Here is a 27,076-nt window from a genome sequence, read left to right as displayed (position 1 = left end):
GTAATTTTTTTGTATCGAGGGAATTTCGTAAAATTAACGTTTCGGCATAAAAAATGTACAGATATTATATGTTTTTTTTAACTAAAAACCTTAAGGCAATGCAAAATCATGTGTTTTTGGTTTGAAAATTTGGTCACCTAGAAATGTTTCAGATGCTTTAATTAAATACCGCGAGTAGAATACATCTTGGCCTTTGAAATTGAGTATTTTTTAGATAGTAGTTTAGTTTTTTAGATAAAGAGAAGTCTTTTTATAAGCCCAGAAGAAAATAACGTGTAAGGCCTATGAAAACTGCTTTAAAGTTCAAAATCTCCTACTTACGAACCCATTTTCGGTTATGATTTTATTGTATAATGTGGCAATTTAAGTTATTTATAAAATGATCGGAAAAAAATTAAATATTTATGCCTGAACCTCCACAAAATAAAATAAAAGGTACTTTGTGGCCATGTTTTTTTCTTGCATAAATCAAAACAGGCGGATGGTGTTAAGAGGGAATTTAAACCTTATCGCCATCTATGTGAGGGGTGGTAATTGATAGCGGCTCAATTTAAAATATTACACGACGTAGTGCATCGTCTTAAGCGAAAATATTTAATAAAACACGACTTGTTTGAAATAGAGCAAAAATCTCTCGAAAAATGCTTTAGTTGCATTTAAAGATACCTGTGATTTTTTTCATGCCTATAACATATTAAATTAAATTATTTTATAATTTTTTTCTATCGAGGGAATTTCATAAAATTAACGTTTCGGCATAACGAATATACAGATATTATCTTAAAAATAATATTTTTTTTTTTGAACTAAAAAACCTGGGAGTTAACGAGGAACATGTTATTTTAATTTTTTATTTTTAATTTTAAAAAGAAAGACAAACATTCTCGGGTTACGAATAACCTGGCAATATTTGAAAATCTCCTACTACCACCACAGAAAGCTGAAAATGTTGCTTGTGTTGTGATGGAGGACTTAGCCAGCCGAGGAATTGAACACACTATGCCTGAGTGGGACCCAAGCGCGATGTCAACTCGGCCACCGACCGGTCATAAATCGCTAGAAATTGGGTACACAGGGGCTAAAGAGTAATTCTGCATGCGAAGACGGCCGATGGGTCTCCGGAGAACATGCGAGCATTCTAATATGATCCTTATTAGAATAATTTGCGATGCGATTTTGACCTTAATACTTCGAAAAATGTATGAAAAACCAAATAGACGTAATAAACCAAATCGTTTGAGTCAATAAAATTTTAGGTTCCACTAATATTTTTCTGTTTTATGCTCCGGCCTACAACGGGTTAATCTCCACTATTAAATTAAAATTCACTTAATCAATAACGACTCATAAATTCAGTACCACGTAATAAATTGAATCATTGAACTATGTAACCTAATTAAATCTCAACAAATAACATTTTTAATGAATCACAAACTCGAAAATCTAACAGAGCATGTTACAATGAAATTAGCTTTTAATTTTTTATGAGAATTTATTATCTAATCATCGAAGACAATGACAATGACTCACAAACAAAAATTGTCTCTTTCCGTTTAAGTGTCGCTAATATTGTCTTCAATGATGAAATATTACAACACTAATTAAGCAAAAAAAAAAAAAAAATTATTCTAGACTTGTAGAAAAGTCAATAGATGTCGCCCATTAAAATAAAAAAAATGGATATATTTATCGAAGACACTATCTAATGTTACAGATCTAAGATAGCAGCCAAAAAAATATGCATTAAGAAAATGTTGTAGTTCTTAGGGGGTATTTCACTATCTCTGATTATGTTCTGACTAAGCACTAATCCGCGGATTAGTCATTTTTTCGTTTTCACTATATCTGAATAACGCTAACGCTCGGGTTAAAGTTCGATTTGACTAATCAGTGCTCGAACCTCAAGTTAGGCGCTATTCCTCGAATCAAAGATGGCGTCAAAACATTCCGAGTTTGACAGCGGAGAAGTGAGTCGAATTTTGTTGCGAATTATTATGGATACCGAGGTTTTTGATTTACAGAAGCAGGTGAAAGGGCGGCGATGCGAAGGCCGCGAGTTTTAAGAGCTCGAATGAATTTGAATGCTTGTATGATCCATCCTGAATTATTTGATTGTGTTCAAAATAAGAAACAATGTATTAATTCGACACGAATCTATCTAAAATGACCTGATAATCAACATAACATAACCAAAAAAATGCACACTTTGCGATGTTGCCAGACTATTTCGAGTGTTATCTATCCGGAAGCTCGGCAACAATGGTGAAACGGTCGCCGTTGAATAACGAAGTTATTCTGATCTTTAAAGCCAGCCAACGGCTAGCTAGTCAGATATTTAGCCCGACATAGTGAAATACCCCCTTAGTCTAAGAATGATACAGTTAAATATGACCGAAGGGGATAGTGTCGAATTAGCTCAGCGATAGAACAAAGCCCCGGCAAGGCTGAGGTCGTGGGTTCAATTCCTAGATGCAACCGAATCTTTTTCTGATTTTCTTTTTCAAATTTTCATCTGAGAGTCGCTAATACTGTATTCAATGATTAAATATTACAATCTAAGATTTTACTCATTAAAGTATTTAAAAAGTGTATATTTGAGTTTAACGACAATAAAATTAGTTTTAAATATCGACATTTGTACAAAAAAAAAAAAAAAATTTTATGTTAGAAGGTGAACATTCATATATAAATTTTTAAATTGACTGGAATTCTTTATTATGAATAAATATCTAAATAAATAAAAATAATACAAAGGTCCGAAATGTCATTAAGGTCACAGTTAGTCACAATTTGTTTATTTAACTCTTGAGAGGTCAAGATGCCAAACGTCTGTAACCAAGAGTGTCTTCCGACGACCTCATGATTTTTCTGTCTTATGGGCTTTTAAACTATAGAAATCCCAATTATTCAGTCAATTAATAATGGTAACATATTTGTTAAGATTTGTTTGGGCTTGATGAAGTCTTCAATAACAGACGCATGGTTTTTTTGTTTTTACTGCACAAAGCTGCATTTCACTTTATTTAATGTTACAAAAAGTTAAATTATTCCCGACCCGGACAAAACACTTTTACTAATGGTCTGTAGACCATAATGACTGCTTGTTACTATTTTATAGGAGAGAAGAAGGAATCCAGTCGGCGAGGCTTTTTATAATCTAACCAAGTAAAACACATTGACAAGCTAATTGTAAACTAACACTGTCAAAGAAAGCCAATTGATAAGGCAAAACATCTGTTTTATCTGTTAGCCCTAGTTTCACCTCTGACCGCTAGGTGCTAGGGAGGAGCCTGTAAAGTAACTGGTGGTGAACTTTGCTAATGGTTCGTACATTTTTAACAATATTTGCACAGGAATACGTAAAATACTAAAATGATATACCAAGCATTTAAGCTAGTATAAGGAGGATAGTAATTTTGGGTACTACCTTCTCCTCACTCGGCTGCGGGATAGTTAAGTCCCTCGAATGATAGATGAGCGCGGTGGGTGGAGAGAGCTATTGGGGAATGTTGTGAAGCTGAAGAGAGTGGGGAAGGGAAGGTCAGAGAAAGGTCGGAGGTACTGAGAGTATCAACCATTCTTTGTGGATGAGGATGAAACATGATGTGAGATTAGAAAATAATTTAACCAACTTAGAAGTTAGAACTTACCCAGGCAGCTTCTGTTGAGCTCCGGCTTGTAAACGCGCGGTACAGTGACGCGCCAGTAATCTCGGAAGTGTGATGCGCGTAATACTCCGTCTTTGAACATTTGCTGCCACAGACTGACGGCTGCATCAGTACTGACTGGTAGCATACTACGGCTGGAAGAAAAATAATAATGTTTTTTTAATGTATTTACTTCACAAGAGTCCCAACTGCCAGGAGCCAGTTGGGCGATGGCATCCTTAATTCGAGGTAGGTTGTGAGGCTGCGAGAAGTGGAGAGGGGAAGGAGATGTAAAGAGGAAGGTTGGGAAGTGCCTGGCTGAATAGAGCTAAGGAACGTACCGCTCTAGCACGAAGACAGCCGAACGACAGCTACATAGCAAAGTAAAAGATAATATTTATAAAAAAATGATCTTTTATAAGGCCTGGTTTTTCACTAACATACTATAGGTTAATTTAATACTAGGTTGGAAATTACGCAGGATTAGACCACGACCATTGAACTGCTGTTCAATTCACCTATAAACAAGGACAGTTCATAGGATATAGTTGTCACCATAAACGGTGTTCGGAAACTCGTAATACAAGCGGGGAAACTGGTGAATCTACATCATCATCACAAAGTCGATTTTGTAGTATAATTTACGTTTTCACGTAAGTCGTTGGCTATCTGCAGTTGTGCTCAGGAACGATAATAAGTTATTGATGTGTGCATCGCAGTTACATCACATTTGGAGTCGATTTTGTGGTATAAGTTTTTTTGATTTTGTTTCATCGTTTTTGGGATCGGAACCGGTGTCAATGGAACGTGCAGGTGCTGCTTAACGCGCACGAGTTTAAACCAGTAAGTCGCCCAGATCTGTGGGACCATAATTAAGAGCTTAGATCAGCAACATCATCAGCTGTAGGCAGACTGATGGAACCTAAGCGCAAGCCAAATACTAAGTTTGGTGATGGCGCTTTCGGAGTATCTGGGCCGAAGGCTTGGAACAAACTCCGTCCTGAACTAAGATCCATAACAAATCCAACAGAATTCAGGTCTAAACTAAAAACTTACCTTTTTAAGCTGTCGTACCCTTAAATTAAATACACCATTCCTAAGAGAAAGTCCAGTTATATTCAATTTTCCAATCATGTCCTAAATCCTGTATCTAAATTTCGCCAATAAACAATTAGATGATTTTAATTAAGTGTTAATTTGAAGTGACCTACCAGGTAAGTATTGTATTGTATATTATCTCCATAAATAGTTAGTAATAACATAGATCACTGTAGAAATGTATTATAAGTTTGTACAGCGCCCTTGAGGTGATTTTGCACAAAAACGGCGCTATACAAGTCATCCAATTATTATTATTATTACTAATGTGGCCCATGACGATTCTAAAAGTTTATGCCAGTTGCAAAGTGATAAACAAGATTAATATATAATTTATGTCCACTGACATAGCCCAAGTCAAGGATGTTGGAGGCCTGATGAAGAGCGAAGGGACTGACTCTAACAGGGCAAGGAAAGGAAGATGAGATAAAATGTATATTTACCCAGCCTTAATATGCATCATCTGGTCTGATGGGTCCATGGTGTCCATATTGTCTTCATTGGGAGGGGGTGGGAATTCAGACATGGCGAGTTTCCGTTCCGGATACTACTGCAACAACACCCACAAAACCTGGACAAAACAAGAAAGTATTGATTAGAACAAAAGTTTTATTATTCTTTTAGAAGGAACCATCAGAAAGGACATCAACGGAAATACGTTGTGCCACTAAAGAGATAAATCGACGCCGTGTATTAAGTGTGCTGGCATTAAAATTCTCGTCAGTGAAGACACGAGAAAAAAATAGTCACCGGAGACCAAAATAACGTCTATATCTTTCACTCCAAATAAGCGCACGAATCACTGTTTAAAGTCTAAGCCTTACTAATAAACGTGGTGAAAATTTTATTCAATTGATAAACAACTGTGAAAACATTACTAACAGAAACGTAAAATATAAACTGACATTTAACAGCCATAAAATAGTTCTTGAAAAGATATACATTGCTTATACAGTCAAAGAGGGTTGTTTATCTGTTGTGTAAACTGTTAATAATAATAATTTCTCATTAAATTTCAGAATATTTCGAAGATATTTTAAATGTGCTATATATTTCTTCTTTTTGAAGATTTTGTAAAAACAAAAACCATTTTAGAAACTTGATAAAACTATCTTTTAGATCGTTGTATTTGAAATGTGCATTGATAATTTAAATTGTTATATTTTAATTTGAAATGTGAAAACAGTACAAACAATAAAGTAAAAAAATAAACCACATATATTTTTACTCCAAACGTAGAGAACACATTTCTTCTATTTAGGGAATCTGGAATAAAACTGTCACTTCAATTTTAAATTATAATAATAATTCCAAAAGAATAACTAAATAATCGTCATTTTGGATTCGTTTTTGCACAACATAAACGTTGATTTCTTGAATTTGTATTTAACTACAAAAAACCATCACTTTCATGGAAGTGTTGTTATATTCATGCAGTAAAATTCAATTAAAAAATAATATCAGTAATAACCTCGCTTTTTCTGATAACGTGAAACTAAATTCACAAATTGACATTATTAATGGATTAAATATGACGAAAAAAATTTAACAAATAATAGTAAATACTATCAAACTTGGTTTTAACGATCACGGGGACCGAATAAATTTGCTCATTACAGCCATTAATCTTTACATTAAAATCAGTTTTTTTAATTTTTAAATGCCTCTACTATCAATATATTCGCAAATGCACAGTATATTTTCAAAATACTAGTAGGTATCACTAATTTAAAAAAGCATATTAGAAAAATACACTTTTATTAACAAAATTTATAATCAATGATTGTTTTAAAGATTTCACTTTCATGCTTCTCAAATTCCCCCTCAAAACAATCAACATTGTAACTATCATCACACCTGGTTCAAGGCTTCCAAGAAAAATAACATTAAATTGTGTATCTTCTTATCACTAGCTTGTGAGTATCGTACCGCTTTCGAAATCTCACTTGTCATTAATAAGTAGCTTGCGGGATTGTTATGCTTTTTAAATGGATCTAAATTTGAAGAACTGGTTTAAATAACACAAAATTAAACAGAAACTTTCAATCTTGAGTTATGCTGTCAACCCCCTCCCCCCAACGAAATCTGCAAAGTGTTCAACAAACAAATATTAAGTGTTTCTTCCAATAAAAAAAAAACAGCAGAAGTATCATTTGACAGGTAAGTGGAATTATTTTTTAATGATAAACTAATGTTTATAAGACAAGGTTTTATGCATAGCACAAAGGATAACAAATAATTATAAGCAATAATTAGTAGCCTCTAAGCAGTAATTGTTGATTGAGGTACAAGTACATATTGAATAATTTGGCGGGTTGGAAATAGGCCGACATAGCTCAGTGGTTTCAGAGCACCTGACCGGACATCAGAAGGCAAGTGTTCAATTCCCGTTGGCGACATTTATTTTTACTCTGGAGATATTTTCAATTTGTATTGATATTTTAGGTAAGTGAAAGATTAGGAAAGCATTCCTGTCATTTGATCCTTTAGACATCCTTTGGCGCACAATATTGAAGAATGTTGTTAGTTAATATTGTAATCATCGAGAGCTTATTCTATATTACAATATAACTGGGCAAATTGCATACATCACCAATTAAATGGGCAGCCGTTATACAAATATTTGGCGTAAAAATGCGGCACGTTTTCCATTTATTTTTGATTTTAATCAATGATAATGACACCTTTTCAATATTTTTTTATTGATTCTTAAAGTGTTATCCCGTTAAACTACAACTAAGCAGTTTGTCAACATGATGTACATGTTCAATTACAATGTAAATTTGTTTACATAATATTATTACTAATTATAAATATGCATAATATTGTTACTACTATCTAATATAACACTAAATATATACATGCCAATAGATAACAATATTGATTGAGAGTGATGACTAGTATAAAGTATTTCTACTTATAAGACCATAGCTAAACAAAGAAAATTCTTTTCTTTGTTACAATTTAAGAATGTAATAGTAAATCACTATTCCAACTGGTGGTGAAAGTTCCTACCCAAGTTGTATTACGATTTGTTTTGTTTAGTACCTCCCATAAATAAGTGCACTTTTCTGGTCTCAAAGTGGTGAAAAAAAGGTGCTTTAAAGTTATGTTATCTGAGGATTGGAAGTCAACCAAGAACGCTTCTGTGTTCAAAATATTTTGAAAAAAGTTTCGTCAACAGAACATTGAAAGTAACTCGATGGATGAAGCAGTGCCTACAACATTGTGTCGTTACAATAAAATTTTTTAAGTTATGAAGAGTGATATATTGTTATTATGATTTCCTTGACAGAGTTCTAGGGTTGAATCACTCGCAGAATCAATGCTACGATACTTGGGGACATTCTTGCAAAATTAATTTAAATTACCTACAATTAGTACAAAATTCTACAATTAAATTACTAGTTTCAAAAACATTTTTTCATTGTTGTATCTTAAATAAATGAAATTGAAACTTAAATATCATGCCTGTGCAGGCCTTACTATGGGACAAAATATTGTTTCAACATATATCTGACTCTGAATATAAAAAAAGAAATTGGAAAATGAACACAACACGAGGTTCGCAAAGAATGAAGGCATGCTTGTTCCAAAATATAGAATAAATACAGACAGCGAACCCTAGAATATGACGTGCCAATGTTGCCAAGTAAAATAAAAAATTGTTAATTCCCAAATAGAGATTCAGATATATGCTGAAAACATGGCTCATAAGTAGAAATACTTGGTACTAATCATCACTATTAATCAATACTTGTTATTTATTAGCATGTAGATTTAGTGTTATTTTAGATAGTAGTAACAATATTATGCATATTTATAATTAGTAATAATATTATGTATACATATTTATATAGTAATTGAACACTTACATCCTGTTGACAAACTGCTTAATCGTAGTTTGACAGGATAAGACATAAATGAACCACTCACTAGATCAATATCTTCGGGTTTTTAGTACTGAGCCCATGGGTCCTAATGTTTGCCATAGATAAAAGTCTGTAACTGAAAAATATACGTCACTACTACACATACTCACCATCGACTAGGATAGAAACTATAAAAAAGGCGTAACCATCGACAATATAATTCTCATTCGGAGCCAACCCATTGGCTAGCCTAAAATCGGCCAATGACAGCGGCCTATAAACATGCATGAAGTTCGTATTGGTTTGTGGAAAATATACGTCACAAGTTACCCATAGAGATTACCGTGTCTTTTTTTCTGACCCACTTTTTTCTCGGAGTTATACCCCCCTGGGATAAGACTTTAAAGAATAATAAAAAAAATTAAAAAAGGGTTATAAGTAAGAAATAATTGTTGTTTCCCCCAAATATCTATTTTTAATATCAACCGTATAAAATATACCATTTACAGTAAATTATAAACAGTGACATCAGAAAATATACAATTAACAGAAACTCTAGATGGATATAACAAGTTAGAGATACAAGTACATGCAAAACTTATAGGTAGACTAGGTTAGATTAGTATTGATTGAAATATATGATAGTATAGATACATGATATAATATATTACAATAGCTATAATGTATGCATTTATTTTCAGATTTTGGTTGAAAGTAGGTAAGTGCCAATCAAGCTGTTGGTTCACCGAATTGAATATTATTATTGACCCAAGTTTCCTCAGTTCCCCCAGGCAGTTCATTTTATATACATATTTATTTGACTTTTTACGTATAAGTAGACATACATTTTGTTGGTCATGATTTAAAAGATATGATATTAAAGCCTTTTTGTACCCAGCTTCTGTGCAGTTAAACAGATCCGCTACATCTGCGTACCTATTACTAATTTCATGTAATCTAGGTACAAGCGAGTGTTAATAACGAGCCATTGTAAAATAACCATGGAAATGTTCCAGCATTGCAGCCATTTGGGGAGCCATTTTTGTGCTACCGTTTGGATAGAATTTTTTATTGGTATGCCAAGTCCATAGACATATGAATATTAGTAGACCTGCCCTAAGTGATTAAAAGCGTATTATCCCCACTCCCCATACCGGTTCCATTGGAGCCGGCTGTGCTCGCGTATGGCCTCAAGTGAAATTTGAAAACGTGACGTCATCATTCTTGTGCGAACTATGGTCGATGCATCATCGGTTCATTTTACGAAATAACACGGCAAAATGTTGACTTGTGCTATGAAAACTTGTAAAAATAGATGTGAAAAAGAGAATAAACCCAATTGTCGTATTACATTCCATATATAAGCATTATTTTACTTTATTTTAAGCATATTCACATCGTATAATATGGATCAGTTGTAGAAACATAATATACTATCACATCGAGAAACGTCTGGACGCGAAACACAAAGCTGGTTGGTTGCTGGGAAGTAAATTATGAACATTTATAAAAGTGTCTTAACTAAATACTTAAACGAAATATTCGACTCTGAAAATAGAACCGAATTTTTTTGCCGAATTTGGACTTCGCAAATTTGTTCATAACGTGGCGAGTAATTTGCGCTCCCATGTAAAAATGTCTATTCATTCAAAAGCAGATTTTACTTTTAAGAAGTAAATGGTGATATTATAATGCGAGATGCCTATTTACTGTCAGATTGATTTATTGACGAATCACAGTCAGCCTCACTCCCTTCGTTCTTCAACAGTTGATTTTACCCCTCGCCATTATCTTCTCGTCTATTAATTCCTATGTCTGTGGCCAAGTCTCTCTTAGGGTATTTTCTGTTGTCATTCATTCAATGTCAGATTGGTACCTATTTAGAGGACATATGTGGTTTTACAGTGAATATTAATTATTTAAAATGTAACATCAAGTTGATGTTTACGGGAGAATTGTGGTTTTATTTAGTATAATCTGCGTATGTTTGCACTCACAAAACTCGAAAAGCAGTTGACCGATATCGCTGAAAATTTGAAAGCTTGTTCTTATTAGTGCCAGGAGTGTTTAGAAAGTGGTTTGAAAAGCACAAGAAGTCAGGGACAATATCTATGCACCCGAATGAGATACGGAGTCGAATTAATATCGATGTAATGTAGTTTTTTGACAGTGACATTGTGGTATACAGTAATGAATCGTGGAAGAAGTCGGAGACGCCCGAGAAAGGAATTAGCAATAGCGAAGCATTGCGGGGTCTATAGTAATATTTATAAATAAATTTATTACCAGATATTAATGCCCAAACAAGAAAGTTTCAGTTATCAAGGTCAGTTTGATATTTGAGGTGGTTTTTAAGCAAATATTCAATAAACAATTTCTAGACAAAATTTTCAATTTAGTATTTACAAGACAAGACTGGTTTCGGATATAGTAATCATGAATTAAGTTTGTTTCATTTTTGTGGTAGATCACTCTCATTATCGCCCGGTGAAGGATTACCGTTCAGAAACGCAACATTGCTTAAAAAGACTTTAGCCGTATTTGGTGACCAGATCTGAATAGCCACTTCTCAACCTTCTTCTACCTAAGCTCCATCCACTGGCTTCAGCCTCAGAACATACCCCAACTACACAGTCCGACTGGCTCTGGTCAGTTAGGACTCTTGTGTGGAATTCACATAAAAATAAGACAACTGTGAGGAATAGATTTTTCTATTTTATTTTTTTCAAGAGACTAGTGGTACAAGAGGGAAAATGATGAATCTACATAACATAGAGAACCCAAAAATCATTTTTTCGATATGAGCATTTCAAATTTGATTTTTATTTTTTTTCTGGCATTTAGGGTTATTATTACGGTAATTATTTACATAACCGCCACACTTTTAGTGTATAGATTAAGGAAATTACACTTACATTCAACAATTACAGCAAGAGACAACTTACATGCAAAAATTTGGTTCTTAGTTTGGGTTAATTAAGTAACTTATGCATATTTAGATTGAAACGAAACTTTCACAAAAGCCAAATCTGTACAAATAATCATTTTCTAAGGGAAATTTTGAATAATAAAGGAATTTTATTGCATCTTTTACCAATGTAAATAGTTGTTTTTTGTCATAATTGAATTGAAACGAAGCGTAATTTTTATAATCTAATTTCAAAATGGAATTTGGGAGCCACCTCTGGACTGGAGCTGCGAATCTTGAAATCTCGATTCTGTGCAAAGGAGGATGGGCCATCTGATTGACAATCCATTGTTAACATACCAATTGCCATCTCTAATGCACAGACGGAATGTGGGCATGCTGAGTCTGTTCTAAAGGTATTTTAGTGGAGCCTGCTCTAAGGAGCTACCAGCATTGATCCCCGGTGCACATTCGTGAAACTCGACGAACGAGAGCGGCTCAAAGCGGTTGATGTTGGCTTCACGAGAATGGGCCAACTCGTTTTTGTGTAAGACGGATATGTGGAACGAACTGCCGGGCATCTGTTTTTCCTCCTTCATAACCCGCATTAATTAATAAATCCCTTCCTACAGCCCCTATCTTAACCCGCCTCACAACGCTGTCCAACCGGTTGGCGACATAGCTTCCCTGCCTTTATACTGTACAGACTGGGGCGCTCTTGCGAGGTATCACATAAAAACAAAATCTGTGATTTATATTATATTATTATAATTATATGGTTAGGTAAATATTTACAAAAAATAAACTTTTGCCGGGTCAATGTTTAGACGCATTTTGAAAGCCATTAAACAGCTGATATTAACCCCGTGGTGGCCATTTTTTTTTCAATTTGATCTAAAAAATTTCAACTTTGGATTCGATTTACCGATTTTATTCGATTTTTCGACAACGAAAGCACAAAAAAAAATTATGTACACCACAAAATCGTCTCCAAATGAGATATAGACCTTTCAAGTATAGTTTGTGATCGATTCGCATTTAGGGGATTAGTCATTTTTTGACAGCTTGATGACACATCAGTAATAATAAATATTAGTGTGGATGATAAACATTCTGCGTTGTTTTAGTTAAGTGTGTCATAAATCTATTCATTGTGTGTATTTTAATGAGATTTTGTCATTTTCTGTTAATAATGACTACAAATAATAATAGTTGTGCTTTCCACTACATTTGAAAAACAATAATTGAAAACAACTACATTGTTTTATGCATTCTTTTAAGTATAAATGAGTGTCATTTTGAAAATTACAACTGAAAATATTTGTAATTATGTTCACACAAAGAACTGTCAAAAACAAACAATGGATACCAATCTGAAAACAGATTTTTTTTATTGATTGATTTCCATCACTTTGCGGTTTATTTATTTAAATCGAAGCTGTTGAATAATTTCAATAAACAAAGCACACATGGTAGAACATATTAGAATCATGATACCTAACCTGGCCGCAATGATTACAAGTCACTTTAGTGCCTAGTGACCATATGTTCGCCACGAACAATAACAAAGCTAAGGCAAAACAAAGATATTTGAACTTGCGTGAACCATCGGGAACAAAATAAACCTTGGCGACACCAAAATGCTCACAGATTTAGGCTCCAGACTGAGGGAATCGTGTATAAAATACCTCAGTCCAAAAATAAATCCACGAATATGTTCAACAAAATGGGCTTTGGATTTGAAACTCACGGAACTGTATCTCGGATGCACGAGAGCAAGCCACATTTCTGTCAAAACATTCTGGAAACACCGGAGGTTAAAAATAAACACCAATTCACACGATAATTAAACACGGCTTGTCGTCATTGTGCTTAGCTATAGGTCAACACTCAAATTAACGACGGAGGGTTTTGGAAAAAATGGAAAAACACCAACGGCAATCAGAAAGCAGTGACGTTCAATACAATGAAAGCGAAAAAGAACAGTTCGTGCACGGATTCACATTGTTGCGCATATTAATAGAAAAAATGCAATTATTATTGCGTTCTACACAAATGGGTTGTACCTTCACTTTCTCTGCGACGACAGCCCAGGAAGTAACTCTGTTATAAATTATTCCTCTTCAGTCACGAGCACTCAAAAACACTCCACTCCAACTACGCGGGATGGGAAAATGAAAAGCGCGACGTTTTCTTCGTCACAAACAGACCGTTCAACGTGAAATATCTCAATTTGGCACTGATCCACGACAATTTTGACATTTCACGCAACTATCCAAACCTCCTTGCGTGATTACAATAACTTCTTCCTAGGTAGCTGTGGGCACGGGCCAAGGTTACAGCCGTTAAGTTGTTATTAAATAAGGCTTGTTTAGAATATCACTCGCGACCGCGAGTTGATTATTGAATCAGCTTCCTCGACATGTTTTTTATTATTAAATACGAGTGCCCGCCCATGATTCTAGATTCTGCGAGCAATGCGAGGAAGAAAATCGCGAAATCGCGAACTACGAAGAAACCATAGAAACTACTGGCAAGAAAATAATTATACAATACCGTGGTTGCCAGATTCAATAATGAGAAACTCGCTACTAAGTAGGTAACGCGTTATTTTTATTTCGCGGACGAAGCTAAAATTCGAAAAACTAACAAGTGAACACATTATTACGAGCAATTATTTTTTTGAGGTAAATAATAGCGTTAATGAAGAAAATTGAAATTTATCGTCTTTCTCAAAGAACAATATTATAACCATGTCTGTAATAGGAGGGTCAATCGATTTTAGAACTGTTTTCATGAAGGATTTTGTTCCTAAAACACTAGAAGGGTTTGTATTTAAATTCTCTTCCATTTATATAATAATATTCGAGGAAATATTTCCAAAATGACGTTACTTTCCTTAAATATTAATTTTATACAATTTTCAGTCCTCTAAGAGTTCCCAATCCATTAGATGAAAATTGTATGATTAGAAGAGCTTTTGTAGACAACTTGACTATCGATGAAAAAATAAATCCTAAGGACCCCCGAGAACATTTTTGCAAAGAAAAAAAGAATTATTACAATGACTCCATCAAAAAGGTATACAAATTAATTAATTGAAGAAGATTCTTCTGTTTGTTATTCAGTCCTTTTCCTCGCATTCATACTAAATATTATGTTTGTATATTTATTTTTTATTCTTCATTACAAGCACCCGCTAAACTGCCAAAGCAGTCTGTGAGCTGGTAAATTTCATAATATTAATTATAATTCTAAAGCACACATATAACGAGAAGATATAATCTAGAAAATAAATAAAGAAGAATAACATTTCAAGTTACTACAATACAAAGGCGTAAAATACATAGACAGATAGATATAACACAGTCATACTCATAAACACTCAAAGGCACACAAAATGCTTAAACACTCTCGTAAGCATATTTTTTACAATCACATGGTTACAATCAATGGATACTAATCTCAACATAGTATAAAATAAAGTCGCTATTCACGTCTGTCTGTTTGTGCTCTTAGTTCTTTTAAACTACGCTACGGATTTTGATAGGGTTTTCACTATCATTAGAGAATATAAGGAGGATAGTAATTTTGGGTACTACCTACTCCCCCACTTGGCTGCGGGATAGTTAACAGAAATAAGGCATACCAGTAGAGCCGAGTTGTGGCAGCACCAAACTCCCATTGAACATTCCTATTTTTATTTTAGTTACAATTTCCATCAGGGCCTACGTCATATTTGGAGATGCTGTGTGGAGGGTCTTTTTAGGGTAAGGTAGGAGAGGAAGTTTTGGGAAGGAAAAAAGGTATAATGGGTGGGTAGGAGTCTAGGGATCAGTATGTCAAGGAGTGACGGACGTATGGAAAGGTTTAAAGGTCCCCCTCAACCAGGCTCTCCCAACCAGGCCCACCACGCAGTAGGTGAGTAATCGCATTCGCCGCCAAGACCTATATAAACCTTGCCCCACGAACCAAGGCACCACTGCTAAGTCAACAAACTTAGCAAACAATTTAGGGTGAACTATGGCAGGGGTGTTGGTTATCCTATAAAAGGTTCCCGGGGCAGCAGAACCTATATCCCCCTTCCAAATTTTGAACTTTAAGCAAATACTGTAGAATAGTTAAAATACCTTCAACTTCTGACATTTCCCATACATTCTGATGACAGTATGTTACACTAGCGCCTCCTAGCAGCACGAGCTGTGAGGCTTAGTTTACTTTAACATTTTAATGGATTTTATCACTGCCATATTTCATACATGATTATGCCACGCTACACCAGCCGCACTATTCATATTCTTGGGTATTTGCGGGACAGGGCTTCCAGTAAGATGACTTTTCAGTGAGCTAGAGTGGTAAGATTGTAAAATGCGCCACTGGAAGCCCAGACCTGCAAATACCCTAGAATATGAAAAATGCATCCAAATACAGTAAAATATATATTTTTTTACATTAGCTCCACACAGTGTGGAGGGTCTTTTTAGGAAAGGAAGGGAGGAAGTTCAGGGAAGAAAAAAGGTATGAGGGGTGGGTAGGAATCTGATGATCAGTATGTCCAGGGGTGACAGACTTATGAATCCATCCCTCCCACTGCAGTGAAAGGAAATGTTCTGAGAGAGTCCTGCGAGAGAGGTAAAAAGGTCTCCCTCAACCAGTTTCTCCCGATCCAGCCTGCCACGCAGTTGGTGGGCCGACGCATCCATCACCAAGACCCATACCATGAACCCGGGCACTCTTGCTAAGTCATCAAACGTAGCGATAGCAGAGGTGTTTTTGTTATCCAATAAATGGTTTTCGTGGCGGCGGTACCGATACCAAATAATATGAGAGTTGGCGCAGTGGGCGTATCACCCGAATGCTTATGGGAGCTAAGCAGACTGCCTCTGTATCAATTAAGAAAAAAAATTGTTATGTATATGCAGTTTTGTCTTCTTGATTGTGACAAGGAATTCCCTTCAACACTGCAAATTAAGTTTTACTTCCTCCTTAGTCACGTGAAATGTCCAATTTATATTTTCTACATTCTTCTAAATGTATAAATGAATTAAAATAAGGTATCCGAAGAATTATTTTTGTAGCTCAAAGAAAAGGAAGTTGCAGTTGGTAACATGTATTTCAAAAATCCCCTTGAAATGCAACCTGTTCACCATCGTAACGAAGATAAAGTCAAGTCAGAATATCAGATGGGTTATTGCAAAAGGGGTAAGCACGAGTTGTATGTAGCAATAAATATTCTGCAGTTATCCTCTTATCTCCGAACAGCTCTTACGTATCGCAGAGAAAGCTGTAAGAGGCAAAAGAGGAACACATATAAATATATTCAATTTGTATTTCAACAGCAATATGATAAATTTATCTTAAATTTTTTTGTTTTGTGCAAACATTCAGTTTTGTTAGCCTCTCGGAAACATAAACATTGTTAACCCCTGGATTAGTAACAAAGGGAGATGTGGTCGGAAGTATGTTGACTGTCGCCGAGGTACGACCGCACAAACTATTAAAGCCAATTAAAGTTATGTGTTTGGTGTGTGGGTGAAAACAACGACGGGACACCAATGTGCATAGATGAAATTTGCAGAATTATGGGTGAACGATGCTGGCAATACGGTTCATGGCCCATCTTCCTTGCTTCTATTATAGGCGACCCTGTACAAAATGCAAGTGCGCCCGATTGATAAGTTTGATAGTTACTTTTGTACTGGATTGAAAAAATTCTGAAGGGCTTTAAGACAATGTTAAGAATGCTTAGAACCAACTTCCATATTTTGGTCAGATAGTATTATTTTAACTGTTTTATAAGATGGGAGATTGTTCAGATTATTAAATTGTTTGACTCTTCCATTAAAAAAGGCTTCATCTATGGTCGGGAAGTGATCGATGTTAAGGATTTCAATGTCAGGCTTGCAGATGACATAGATATTCCCCAAACTTCATCTGCATACGTGTACCGAAACCCCGCATCCATTGCTTTGGGGGGAGTTGAGAGAACCAAGTCGATGAGGCCTGTTCCTGACAATGATTTGAAAAGTAAGCAAATTAAATAAAGGGGAATCAATCACTTTTTATGAATTCCTTTGCTCAGAACCAGTTATTTTGTACATATGTCCATCTGAAAATTGTGTTTTGGTGTAGGTGACTTTCGTCCGAACGAAGACTATACATTGCTGTACACTTTTTGAAGATATTCCCCCGATACTTATACGCGGGTACTTAGTAGTAATTAATATTGCATATTTCTTGAGGTTCAGGTGAAAATGGGTTCGTAAGTAGGAGATTTTGAACTTTAAAGCAGTTTTCATAGGCCTTATACATTATTTTTTTCTGGGCTTATAAAAAGACTTATCTAAAAACTACTCGATTATTTCAAAGGCCAAGATGTATTCTACTCGTAGTATTTAATTAAAGCATCTGAAAAATTTCTAGGCGACCAAATTTTCAAACCAAAAACACATGATTTTGTATTACTACGTATGGCATCGCCTTAACATCAATCAACTAAATTTGCCTCTTCACAATAATGGGGCATTTTCACAAACTGTTAAAAATATGTGGAAAACTCGGTTATTTTTTTTGATTCTGATGATTGATTTTGATCATTGTACTAAAACCGTGTCATTTTAATATTTTTATTCATAATTATTGATTTTAAAAACGATCAAAAACTACACATTCTGAAACGGATCCAACTGGCTACAAAGTCATTTTGACGTTGAAAATGACACTGGCTGGCACCGACTGGCGTGACTTCAATGCCTCCATATTCAAGAATACAAACGAACATGAAATAATAATAAAAGAATAAAAATGGCACAATTTAATTTATTCATCAACGTATAAATAAAATAAAAATACTTTCATTATCGTAATTTTTAAAATAATTTTTTCGATAAAAAAATTTTTTTTTGAAAAAACTTGTTTATTACTGATCTCATTGTCCTCATCAAGGTGCTATCTCCTGGGGTGCGATTTGACCTACTCCACAAATTCTGTCCACTGGCTCCATTCTTCAGTCCTTCCTGTCAAGTTCCATTCCTCTTACACACTGTCCACCTACCCTTCCCCGGTCTGTCTCTGGGTCACTGGGTCACTGGGTCACTGGGTCACTGGGTCACAATGCACACAGTCATATTTGGTCACTTAGAATTTCGAGTTCATACGTAGTAATGCAAAATCATATGTTTTTGGTTTGAAAATTTGGTCGCCTAGAAATGGTTTAGATGATTTAATTAAATACAGCTAGTAGAATACATCTTGGCCTTTGAAAGAATCGAGTAGTTTTTAGATAAGTCTTTTTATAAGCCCAGAAAAAAATAGTGTAAAGGCCTATGAAAACTGCTTTAAAGTTCAAAATCTCCTACTTACGAACCCATTTTCGGTTATGATTTTATTGTATAATGTGGCAAATTAAGTTATTTATAAAATGATCGGAAAAAAATTAATATTTATGCCTGAATATCCACAAAATAAAATAAAAGGCACTTTTTGGCCATGTTTTTTTCTTGCATAAATCAGAACAGGCGGATGGTGTTAAGCGGGAATTTAAACCTTATCGCCATCTACGTAAGGATTGTTATTGATAGTGGCTCAATTTAAAATACTACACGACGTAGTGCATCGCCTTAATTAAGGGAAAAGAATTACAGTCATCTGACATTCTTATAAATTGATCTTCTTTTTAAGTCGGTTCCTCATTAGTGAGGTTCGCGACCCTCACTCCAATTGCCCTGGTGGACAAGGCTCATCCACAGAGCCAGGACACTGACGTACTGAAGGCCAGTGATACTTTGTCACTCCAGCACATTGGTAACCTTCCTCTGCTTCTCCTGCCAAACGCTTTGCCAGTGACTATAACTATAAGTTTCTTCAAATTGCAGTCCTCAGTTTGGCGAGCAACATGTTCAAATTATCTAGAAATGCATTGTAGGCAGACAGTTGAAACTTATTGTGGATGCCTAGCTCTTCCAGAATGGCCCCATTTGTGCGTTCGGCTGTCCATGGAGTCGTGAGCATTTTTCTCCGCCACATTTTCAGGGCGTCAATCTGCTTTCTTTCGCTGGCTTTAAATGTCCATGTTTCCACACCGTATAGAAATTTGGGGAAAGTCACCGCCACGATGAGTCTCTTCTTAGTGGTCTTCATTATGCCTCTGTCACTCCATATCTTTAGTATTTTGCTCATGGCTTCTTTTGTCGTGAATATCTTACTTTTTACTTCTGTTTCACAACATCCTTCATCACATATAGACATACATTTATTTAATTCTCCTATTTATCTTCCAGACAAGACGGCAGAGATTTTAAACACTAGTGCGGGGATGACTACATACCAAGTGGCCCACTGCATATTGGGTGAGGCCATACTGGAGGCCACTCCCTATGGCAAGCCCTTTAAGAGCCCCGAGTGCTGCCGTTGGGGCTTCCCTCTGCCCGGGGGCTATGTCTACAGGATTAGATAGTGTTGCTAATGTAGAAAATTGCGTTGTCGATGGCTACTTGCAAGTTTGCTGACACCAATTAAAATATGTTGCAGGAAAGAGTATTTAAAATGCGGTTCCATGACAAAACAGAATATTGAAGAAAAGTGAAGAAAAATAATGAACAAACAAACCTAACCTAACCTAAACTAATATAACCTAATTGTTTATCATGTTCTGTTTTGTCCTTGAAGAAAATATATACTTATATTATTATTCCATCATTGTTATTCATTTGATCTGCTTATCATTTTGAAACTATGTAAATAAGTTGGTTTGTAAAATGCGTATTAGATATTAGGACAATAATTATGAGTGATGGAACAAAATGGCATTTTTTTTTCCAAAAAGATAAACATTTCCAGGTTTCGAATAAGCTGACAATAATTGAAGTCCTCCTACTTTATCAATACAAGCAGAAAATGTTGCTTGTGCAATGATGGAGGACTTAGCTGGTAGAGAATTGAACCCTTGACACTTGAGTGGGAAACCAAAGGTTTGGACTGTTAGACCAACTAATCGAACATTTAAGACATTTTTAATCAAAAGGCACTTGCACGTTTGTCACAAATAAAAGAAAATACTTTTATTTTTAAATGAGCACTTTTTGAAAAAAGAGACACAAAATAACAGTCCCAACTACCAATAAACTTGTGAGGCAAAATTATAGTAGGTAGGGGACCGAAGGTTGGCGCAATCACATTTTGAAGCTATAACGGGAGATAGAATCTTAGAATGGCAGCTTGGCCACACCAAACTACATGTTGAAAGGTGGATCAAATCTCACCACCATAAATAAACCACTCACTTCTTCTTCTTTCGTATGGTGGGGGGGGTCAGAGGGGTACATCTAGGTCTGCGAGCCATTCTAGGGCCTCGGGCGTCGCCATGTGAACCTCATCAATCCCGCCGGGGAATGAATGGAGCGGGCATTCGTTGACCACATGTTCGATGGTCTGCACCACACCACATTCGCTAGATCGATATCTTCGGGCTTTTTGTATGAAACAAATTGGTCCTAAAAAGCATAGATTTGCCAATATACTATAGAGAGTAAAATTCTCATTCGGAGCCTACTTATTATAATATACACCAATGAAAAACTTTGAAAGTCTATGGAATAAACTTTCAGAGTTTTTCATTGGTGGATACAGTTAGGCAATTATACGACGTCACAATATTTCGGTTACAATTTTCGATCGGAGTTATACCCCCCTGGTGGGTCAAATCTCAGCACTGGAAGGAATGGGAAAGGGCACCGGGAATGTGGCAATCCAAAGTAGGTACTGATAAACCATGAATCTAAAAAGCACTGGATAGAGTACGATTTTGTATGAATGCCAATGAAGCCAAGTCTAGGGTGAATTTCCTGGTAGCCATCTTGTATGGCAAACTTTTGAAATGATTTGGGAATGGGATATGTTATTATAAAAATTAAGTAAGTAAATGCGTCTTCCCCCTCACCCTGTGGCTTTAAATTTATCTCGAATAGTTCCGTCCAGGGTTGATTAGGTCTACATCGTAAACGGATTGGACCCTAGACGAACCAGACTAGAACGACTCAATATGGACAGAAACTCACTGAAGAAACTATTAGGACAGTCCTACTTCAGGAGACATGCAACCGTTGGGAATGGAAAACACCAATATACGCACAAAATGTAAAGAGGATGAAGAGACTCCTTTATAAAACTTTATCAAAGTGACCAGGTTACTGTTGAAGGAATGAGGTAAGATGGGTCCACGGCCTGATTGCTCACGGGAACCTTATGTAAACTGAAACTTTCAAGAATTTCATCACTAGTGTAAAGTGCAATGCAGGTAAATTTTTTTCAGTGAGCGTAGCTAATAAAAGTACTTACTTGCATGTTTAATAATTAACATAATTATTATAGAAAACTGAATTTGGAATAAAATATTTATTTTAATAACTGTCAGTATTTAGTGGTTTATTTGTGTCAGTAGTTTTTGACCATTTTTGACTGTTGCAGTACTATACAAAATGTATCATTATGTATTTAAAATTAATTCAAAATTAATGAAATAAGTGAAAGTAAACTACATTTTTATACAGTAATATATTGAAAATTGCAAGTTGAAAAATATGGATTTCACCACAACTTATAGAGGAGACTTTGTGTGGCCGGACTGCAAATCCATTAATGATCCACCGTAAGTGACAGTGGTCAACGATTTGGTAAAGTTGTCGAATTCCGCCGCACGCTTAACATGCAAACTCTCAAAAATAACACTTGGTTTCAATTTAATTACAACAAGAAACAACTATTTATTTCAGGTAGATGGTATAAGATGCATTCAAGATCAAGTTTTTCTCAAACAAAATTAAGTTTGAAGAACCTAATAAACTATTTTGTACATGTTTTTTTGTTCCCCCCGACTTAAATTGATGTTTACAGTAGTATACAGTATTATCTGATGGGGCAGTGCAAATGATAATATCCTAAAATCACTCATTAAAACCCAAAAAGTCATAATAAAAAGTTATTCTGAGAGTCCCTATAAGAACCAACACTGACGAAATCTTGCAACATCATGTTAATTAAACAACTCTGTTATAAAACAATACTTCTTTACATTCCTAAATACAAAGCGCAAGTAATAACAACTAACAAGTATCTTAGAAACACTTGATCTCAGGGTCAAAACATATCCAAAAAGCCACTACAAATACTTACAAATTGTTACAAAAAAGAAAAATAATAAAACACTTATTATTATTATTAGTAATTACATAGAAATCAAGTGTTGTTTTAAAAAAATTGTACGCCTGCAGTGGAATTCGGCAACTTCACCAACGCTTTTAAACACAAGTTTTTTTAGCACATTATTAGGTTTCACGTCACATGTCCTCAGGACTCTGGTATTTCCTCTTTTCCATCAAGGTGGGATATTTGCACTATGGACGAGTGGGTGTTTATTTTCTTCAAATTTCCATTTTTTTATTGCATTTGGGACTTGACCAGATGCATTTGCAATTGAGCAGTCTGCTCCAGGTGCCGAATTGCCAAAGCACCAAGGAGCCAAGGAGCCCAGGCGCTGGCTAATACCTAACACTTAATACAGAGCCCTTGGGGTTGTTACTAGCGCCAGGCGCTGTTTGGCTCAGGACCAGTCCTGGAATTGACTAACTATGTGCAGTTAAGATTATATATTTTTATGTCTTAATTACTAACTATGTGCAATTAAGATTGTATATTTGTAACTCTGAATTACTGACTAAAAGTATGAGCAGTAAAAACTAAATTTGTATTTCTGAATTATGCACTGACTTACTATTCACAGTAAAAATTGTATATTTGTATGTCTGTATGTGTATGTTTGAATTGCTGACTAACTATGTGCAGTAAAGATTGTGTATTTGTATGTGTGTATCTGTATATTTGAATAACTGACTAATTATGTGCATTAAAGACTGTATATTTGTAAGTGTATGTCTGAATTACTGACTAACTAAGTGCAGTTAAGATTGTGTATTTGTATGTGTGTATGTGTATATTTGAATTACTGACTAATTATGTGCATTAAAGACTGTATATTTGTAAGTGTATGTCTGAATTACTGACTAACTAAGTGCAGTTAAGATTGTATATTTATGTGTGTAATATTCGGTACTCTTTTTTCTCTGCCTACGCTTACAATGAAACAATGTAACTCTTAATTATTATTGTCATATTTTTAACTTTATTTTATACAGTCATCATGGAAAGAAAGGACATCATCCCAAAGCCGAGGTGAAAGCCAAATGTACAAATGAGAAATGTGAATGTGTTCTTTCTGGAAAGGCCCCCAAGGCGCAGGGGGGCGAAAAGGAAAGTGGGGGCGCATCGGAAGGAAGCGATTGGAGCCGCACAGGGCCCATGGGACCCCTGATAGATGCTAAATTGTTTCCGGCCAAGGTGGGAATTTGAAATAAGTACCAAATTTTCCTCAGAAATCGTAAGAGTTGTAGGTAGGTACTTAAATACATACCTACTTAATTATAAACCATAAATATTTTAGGTAGGTAACATTTTTTATTTCAAATAAGGAATTATAAAATTCGTCCAAGGAAATGAAAAAATACCTTCTCAATAACAATTATTTTTCAAACGTTCTTCGGGGCAGTAGGTACCAGTAGGTACCATAATATTGATTATTCGGATTTGACAGCTCATAGTAAGAACCACGATCATGCAAACTCTGGCGGGATAAAAATTAGTACCCAACAAGGTCACCATCTTAAATGCTTTATTTTACTCTGGTTCGTAGCATTCTCGAGAGTGGCTCGGTAATTTGGAGATCAAAGGGGGTAAAGCGAGTAAAGAAAAGGAAGATGAAATTAGTCAATAATTGTGAATTTTCATAGAACTCCCTTTATTATTTATTTTTTGAGTTTGTAGTTAACTATCCAACGACATAAGGATAAAATTAAAATTATTCAAATATTGAAGACAATATTAGTGATTTCTAAACGAAAATCTGAAACAGAAAAATCAGAAAAGGAAACGGTCACATCTGGGACTCGAACCTAGAGCACTGTCACGGAAAGACAAGGGTCCTGGGTTCGAGTCCCAGATGTAACCGTTTCCTTTTCTGATTTTTCTGTTTCAGATTTTCGTTTAGAAATCACTAATATTGTCTTCAATATTTAAATATTACAATTTGAGGTTTTACTCAATAAAGTTATTCCGAAAAATAAATATTAAAATTATTCATAAATTCAACTTGAACTAAATGCAATCATACATGAAGATAGCAGGCAATAAAAAATGTGCAGTGAGAAAATGAAGACAATGTTGGTAGTTCTTATTCGAAATATGATACAGTTAAATATGACCGAGATATGATCACATTAGCTCAGTTTGTAGAGCGGTGCCCCGGCAAGGCAACGGTCCTGAGTTCAAGTCCTAGATGTGTGATATTGTCTTCAATAATTAAAAATTACAATCAGAGGTTTTACTCGTTAAGTTATTCCAAAAAAAAAATAAAAAATAATGATTATGAATAAAGAGTGTTGTTCATATAAAAACTGAATGCTTTCAAGAAAGGTAAACAAATACAATTCTATATTGGTGTTTAAATCCAATATTGTATTTGTGGCTAAAAGTGTTTTGCCTAAAATTGTAATTAAATTAGCACCATCTATGAAAGAGCTGATTACGAATAGCAAGAGGTGGAAAGACTGCGAAGAATGAAGCAGGAAGGGAAGAACCAAGGACCAAAGACCAAATTACATTAAGCGCCGTGATGATGAATGGATTTGTTTTTGCTTTCAAGACAATTAAAGCTTCTTTTCTGTTTGTTTTAGCGCCCAACCATAGGTGAACCAACCCTGGAGACCTATGCGGCAACGGACAAGGATCATTTGAAGTCAACTTATCAGGCAGACTTCACCGAAGAAGGTGATACAAATATAAATGAATGACAAATAATATAGTTCCGTGACAGAAGAGAACAGTGACAAAACAGAATGTTGTAGAAAAGTGAAGAAAAAAAAAACAAACCTAACTAACTAACCATCACAATATTTACACGGAGAGTAGGCAGAAAGTAGAGACCGCTATACAACTCTGTTTAGTAATACTCTCCTTGCTTCAATCACTTCCATACATACTCTTCTGTTATTCTGATTGATATGACCTGACTTAAACATTTAATTCCCTTGAGGGTGCCATGTCTTCCTTGGTCGTCCCCGACTTCTGTAACGAACAAACCTAATTTAACCTAACCAGAGATGTGCTTTATTCCAAATATTTGCTTTATTCCATTTCAAATGGAAATGCAAAATTGGTATTTTCCATTTTGCATTTTAAATGCTTTTCTAAAAACCATTTTGGATTTTGCATTTTAAATGCTTTTCTCAGTGAATTTTCCATTTTAAATGCTTTTTTGTAACATTCTTCCTACTATCCTAAGCCCCAAATATCAGTAGGTCCTCAACCTCGCTATGAGAGATAATTTATATTTGTCTAGTTGCTCCCTGGTAGGAGCCCTGGCAATTGAGTGATACCATTACAAAAAATACTGATTCAAATACTGAACATGGGGCCATGACGCTGTAATATTAAATGTTAGATATCAGTTTCAATGTTTTTACGTTGGCAACATTAGTCACGCGCAAATTTTTTGTGTTTTCATAATCTGTAGTCGTGGTGTTTTTGGATTTACCATCATATAATATGTTTGTTCTACATTGATGTCCATTATTAAATGACAAAATTGTGTAAACATTCTATAATTATTTTAACTGTTTGACCTGAGAAATCATTTTGCATTTTCAATGCATTTTAAAAATAGGTATTACAAATGGAAAAGTTTTGACCCATTTCCATTTTGCATTTCAAATGGTTTTGGGTACCCATTTTGCACATCTCTGAACCTAACCTATTATTATTTTATCATGTTCTATTATGTCACTGATCTGTTTTATCTGGTTTTATAGATAACGAGCTAGGTGTCTGTAATGGCGGTTTGTTTGTTAATTATCCTTGTATTTAATAAAATGATTTGGAAATTAGAGTATTTTATTTATTTTCTGCCAGCGGTGTACAAACAACCCTCCATCTTGAAGACAGTTCAGGCCGAGTATGTCAACCCTCGCTCTGCCAACAATATCTGCCACCCTCCGATAAGAAAGTTTGACCGCTCCTGCACCAACAACTACGTGCCCAAAGTGATTGACGAATCAGCATTCAAGCTAGGTAAGTTATATTTATATGTTATGAAAGTTAAATTATTAACGTTTTTTTATGAATACCACACAAGAGTCCCAATTGCTTAGAGCCAGTGGAACTTAGATATCCCCGATTCGAGTATGTTGCGAGACTGAAAGGAGTTGGGAGGGGAATGAGATAGGGGATAGGAGGGTTGGAAAGTAACTGCCTATTCAGATCTGGTAACCAAACACAGCTAACACCATTTCAAGTAAGGGACGAGGGTTTTTCGCCAGGGTGATACTGAGAGCATCTACCACACTGGAACCTGTTGCAAATATTCTATACCTACGTGAAATATTTTAAATGATACTAAAATTAAAAAAAATGCATCTAGGGATTTGAACCTACAACGTTTCATAGCT

At 35.1% G+C, this 27,076-nt stretch overlaps 2 protein-coding genes across 3 annotated transcripts in view; one reads left to right on the top strand and one right to left on the bottom strand.

The window, feature by feature from the left end:
• The window catches only part of Ubr1 (Ubr1 ubiquitin ligase), a 67,942-nt gene extending 53,901 nt beyond the window's left edge, over positions 1-14,041 (bottom strand). The window contains exons 1-3 of one of the 2 annotated variants that reach the window (XM_089644676.1): positions 13,592-14,041; positions 5,189-5,316; positions 3,651-3,802 (exon numbers count right to left, since the gene is read on the bottom strand). In XM_089644676.1, the coding sequence (XP_089500802.1) occupies positions 3,651-3,802; positions 5,189-5,271 (235 nt within the window). In that variant the 5' untranslated portion in view covers positions 5,272-5,316; positions 13,592-14,041. Of the gene's footprint in view, positions 1-3,650; positions 3,803-5,188; positions 5,317-13,275; positions 13,485-13,591 lie in introns of those variants that run through there. The other variant, XM_089644677.1, reaches the window with a different exon arrangement.
• A 2,571-nt stretch (positions 14,042-16,612) lies between these two features.
• Positions 16,613-20,153, top strand: LOC149413781 (uncharacterized). Its single transcript, XM_089644759.1, has 3 exons — positions 16,613-16,727; positions 17,376-17,552; positions 19,805-20,153. Exons 1-3 carry the CDS (start codon positions 16,634-16,636, stop codon positions 19,978-19,980), a joined length of 447 nt encoding a protein of 148 aa, XP_089500885.1. The 5' UTR covers positions 16,613-16,633; the 3' UTR covers positions 19,981-20,153.
• The last annotated feature ends 6,923 nt before the right edge of the window (positions 20,154-27,076 follow it).

The sequence above is a fragment of the Hesperophylax consimilis genome, chromosome 21 (assembly GCF_061612785.1).
Source record: "Hesperophylax consimilis isolate HC1 chromosome 21, BYU_Hcon_1.0, whole genome shotgun sequence".
In the NCBI taxonomy this organism is placed as follows: Eukaryota; Metazoa; Arthropoda; class Insecta; order Trichoptera; family Limnephilidae; genus Hesperophylax; species Hesperophylax consimilis.
Note: the sequence above shows the minus strand (reverse complement) of the source record. Positions and strands in the feature narration are given on the sequence as shown.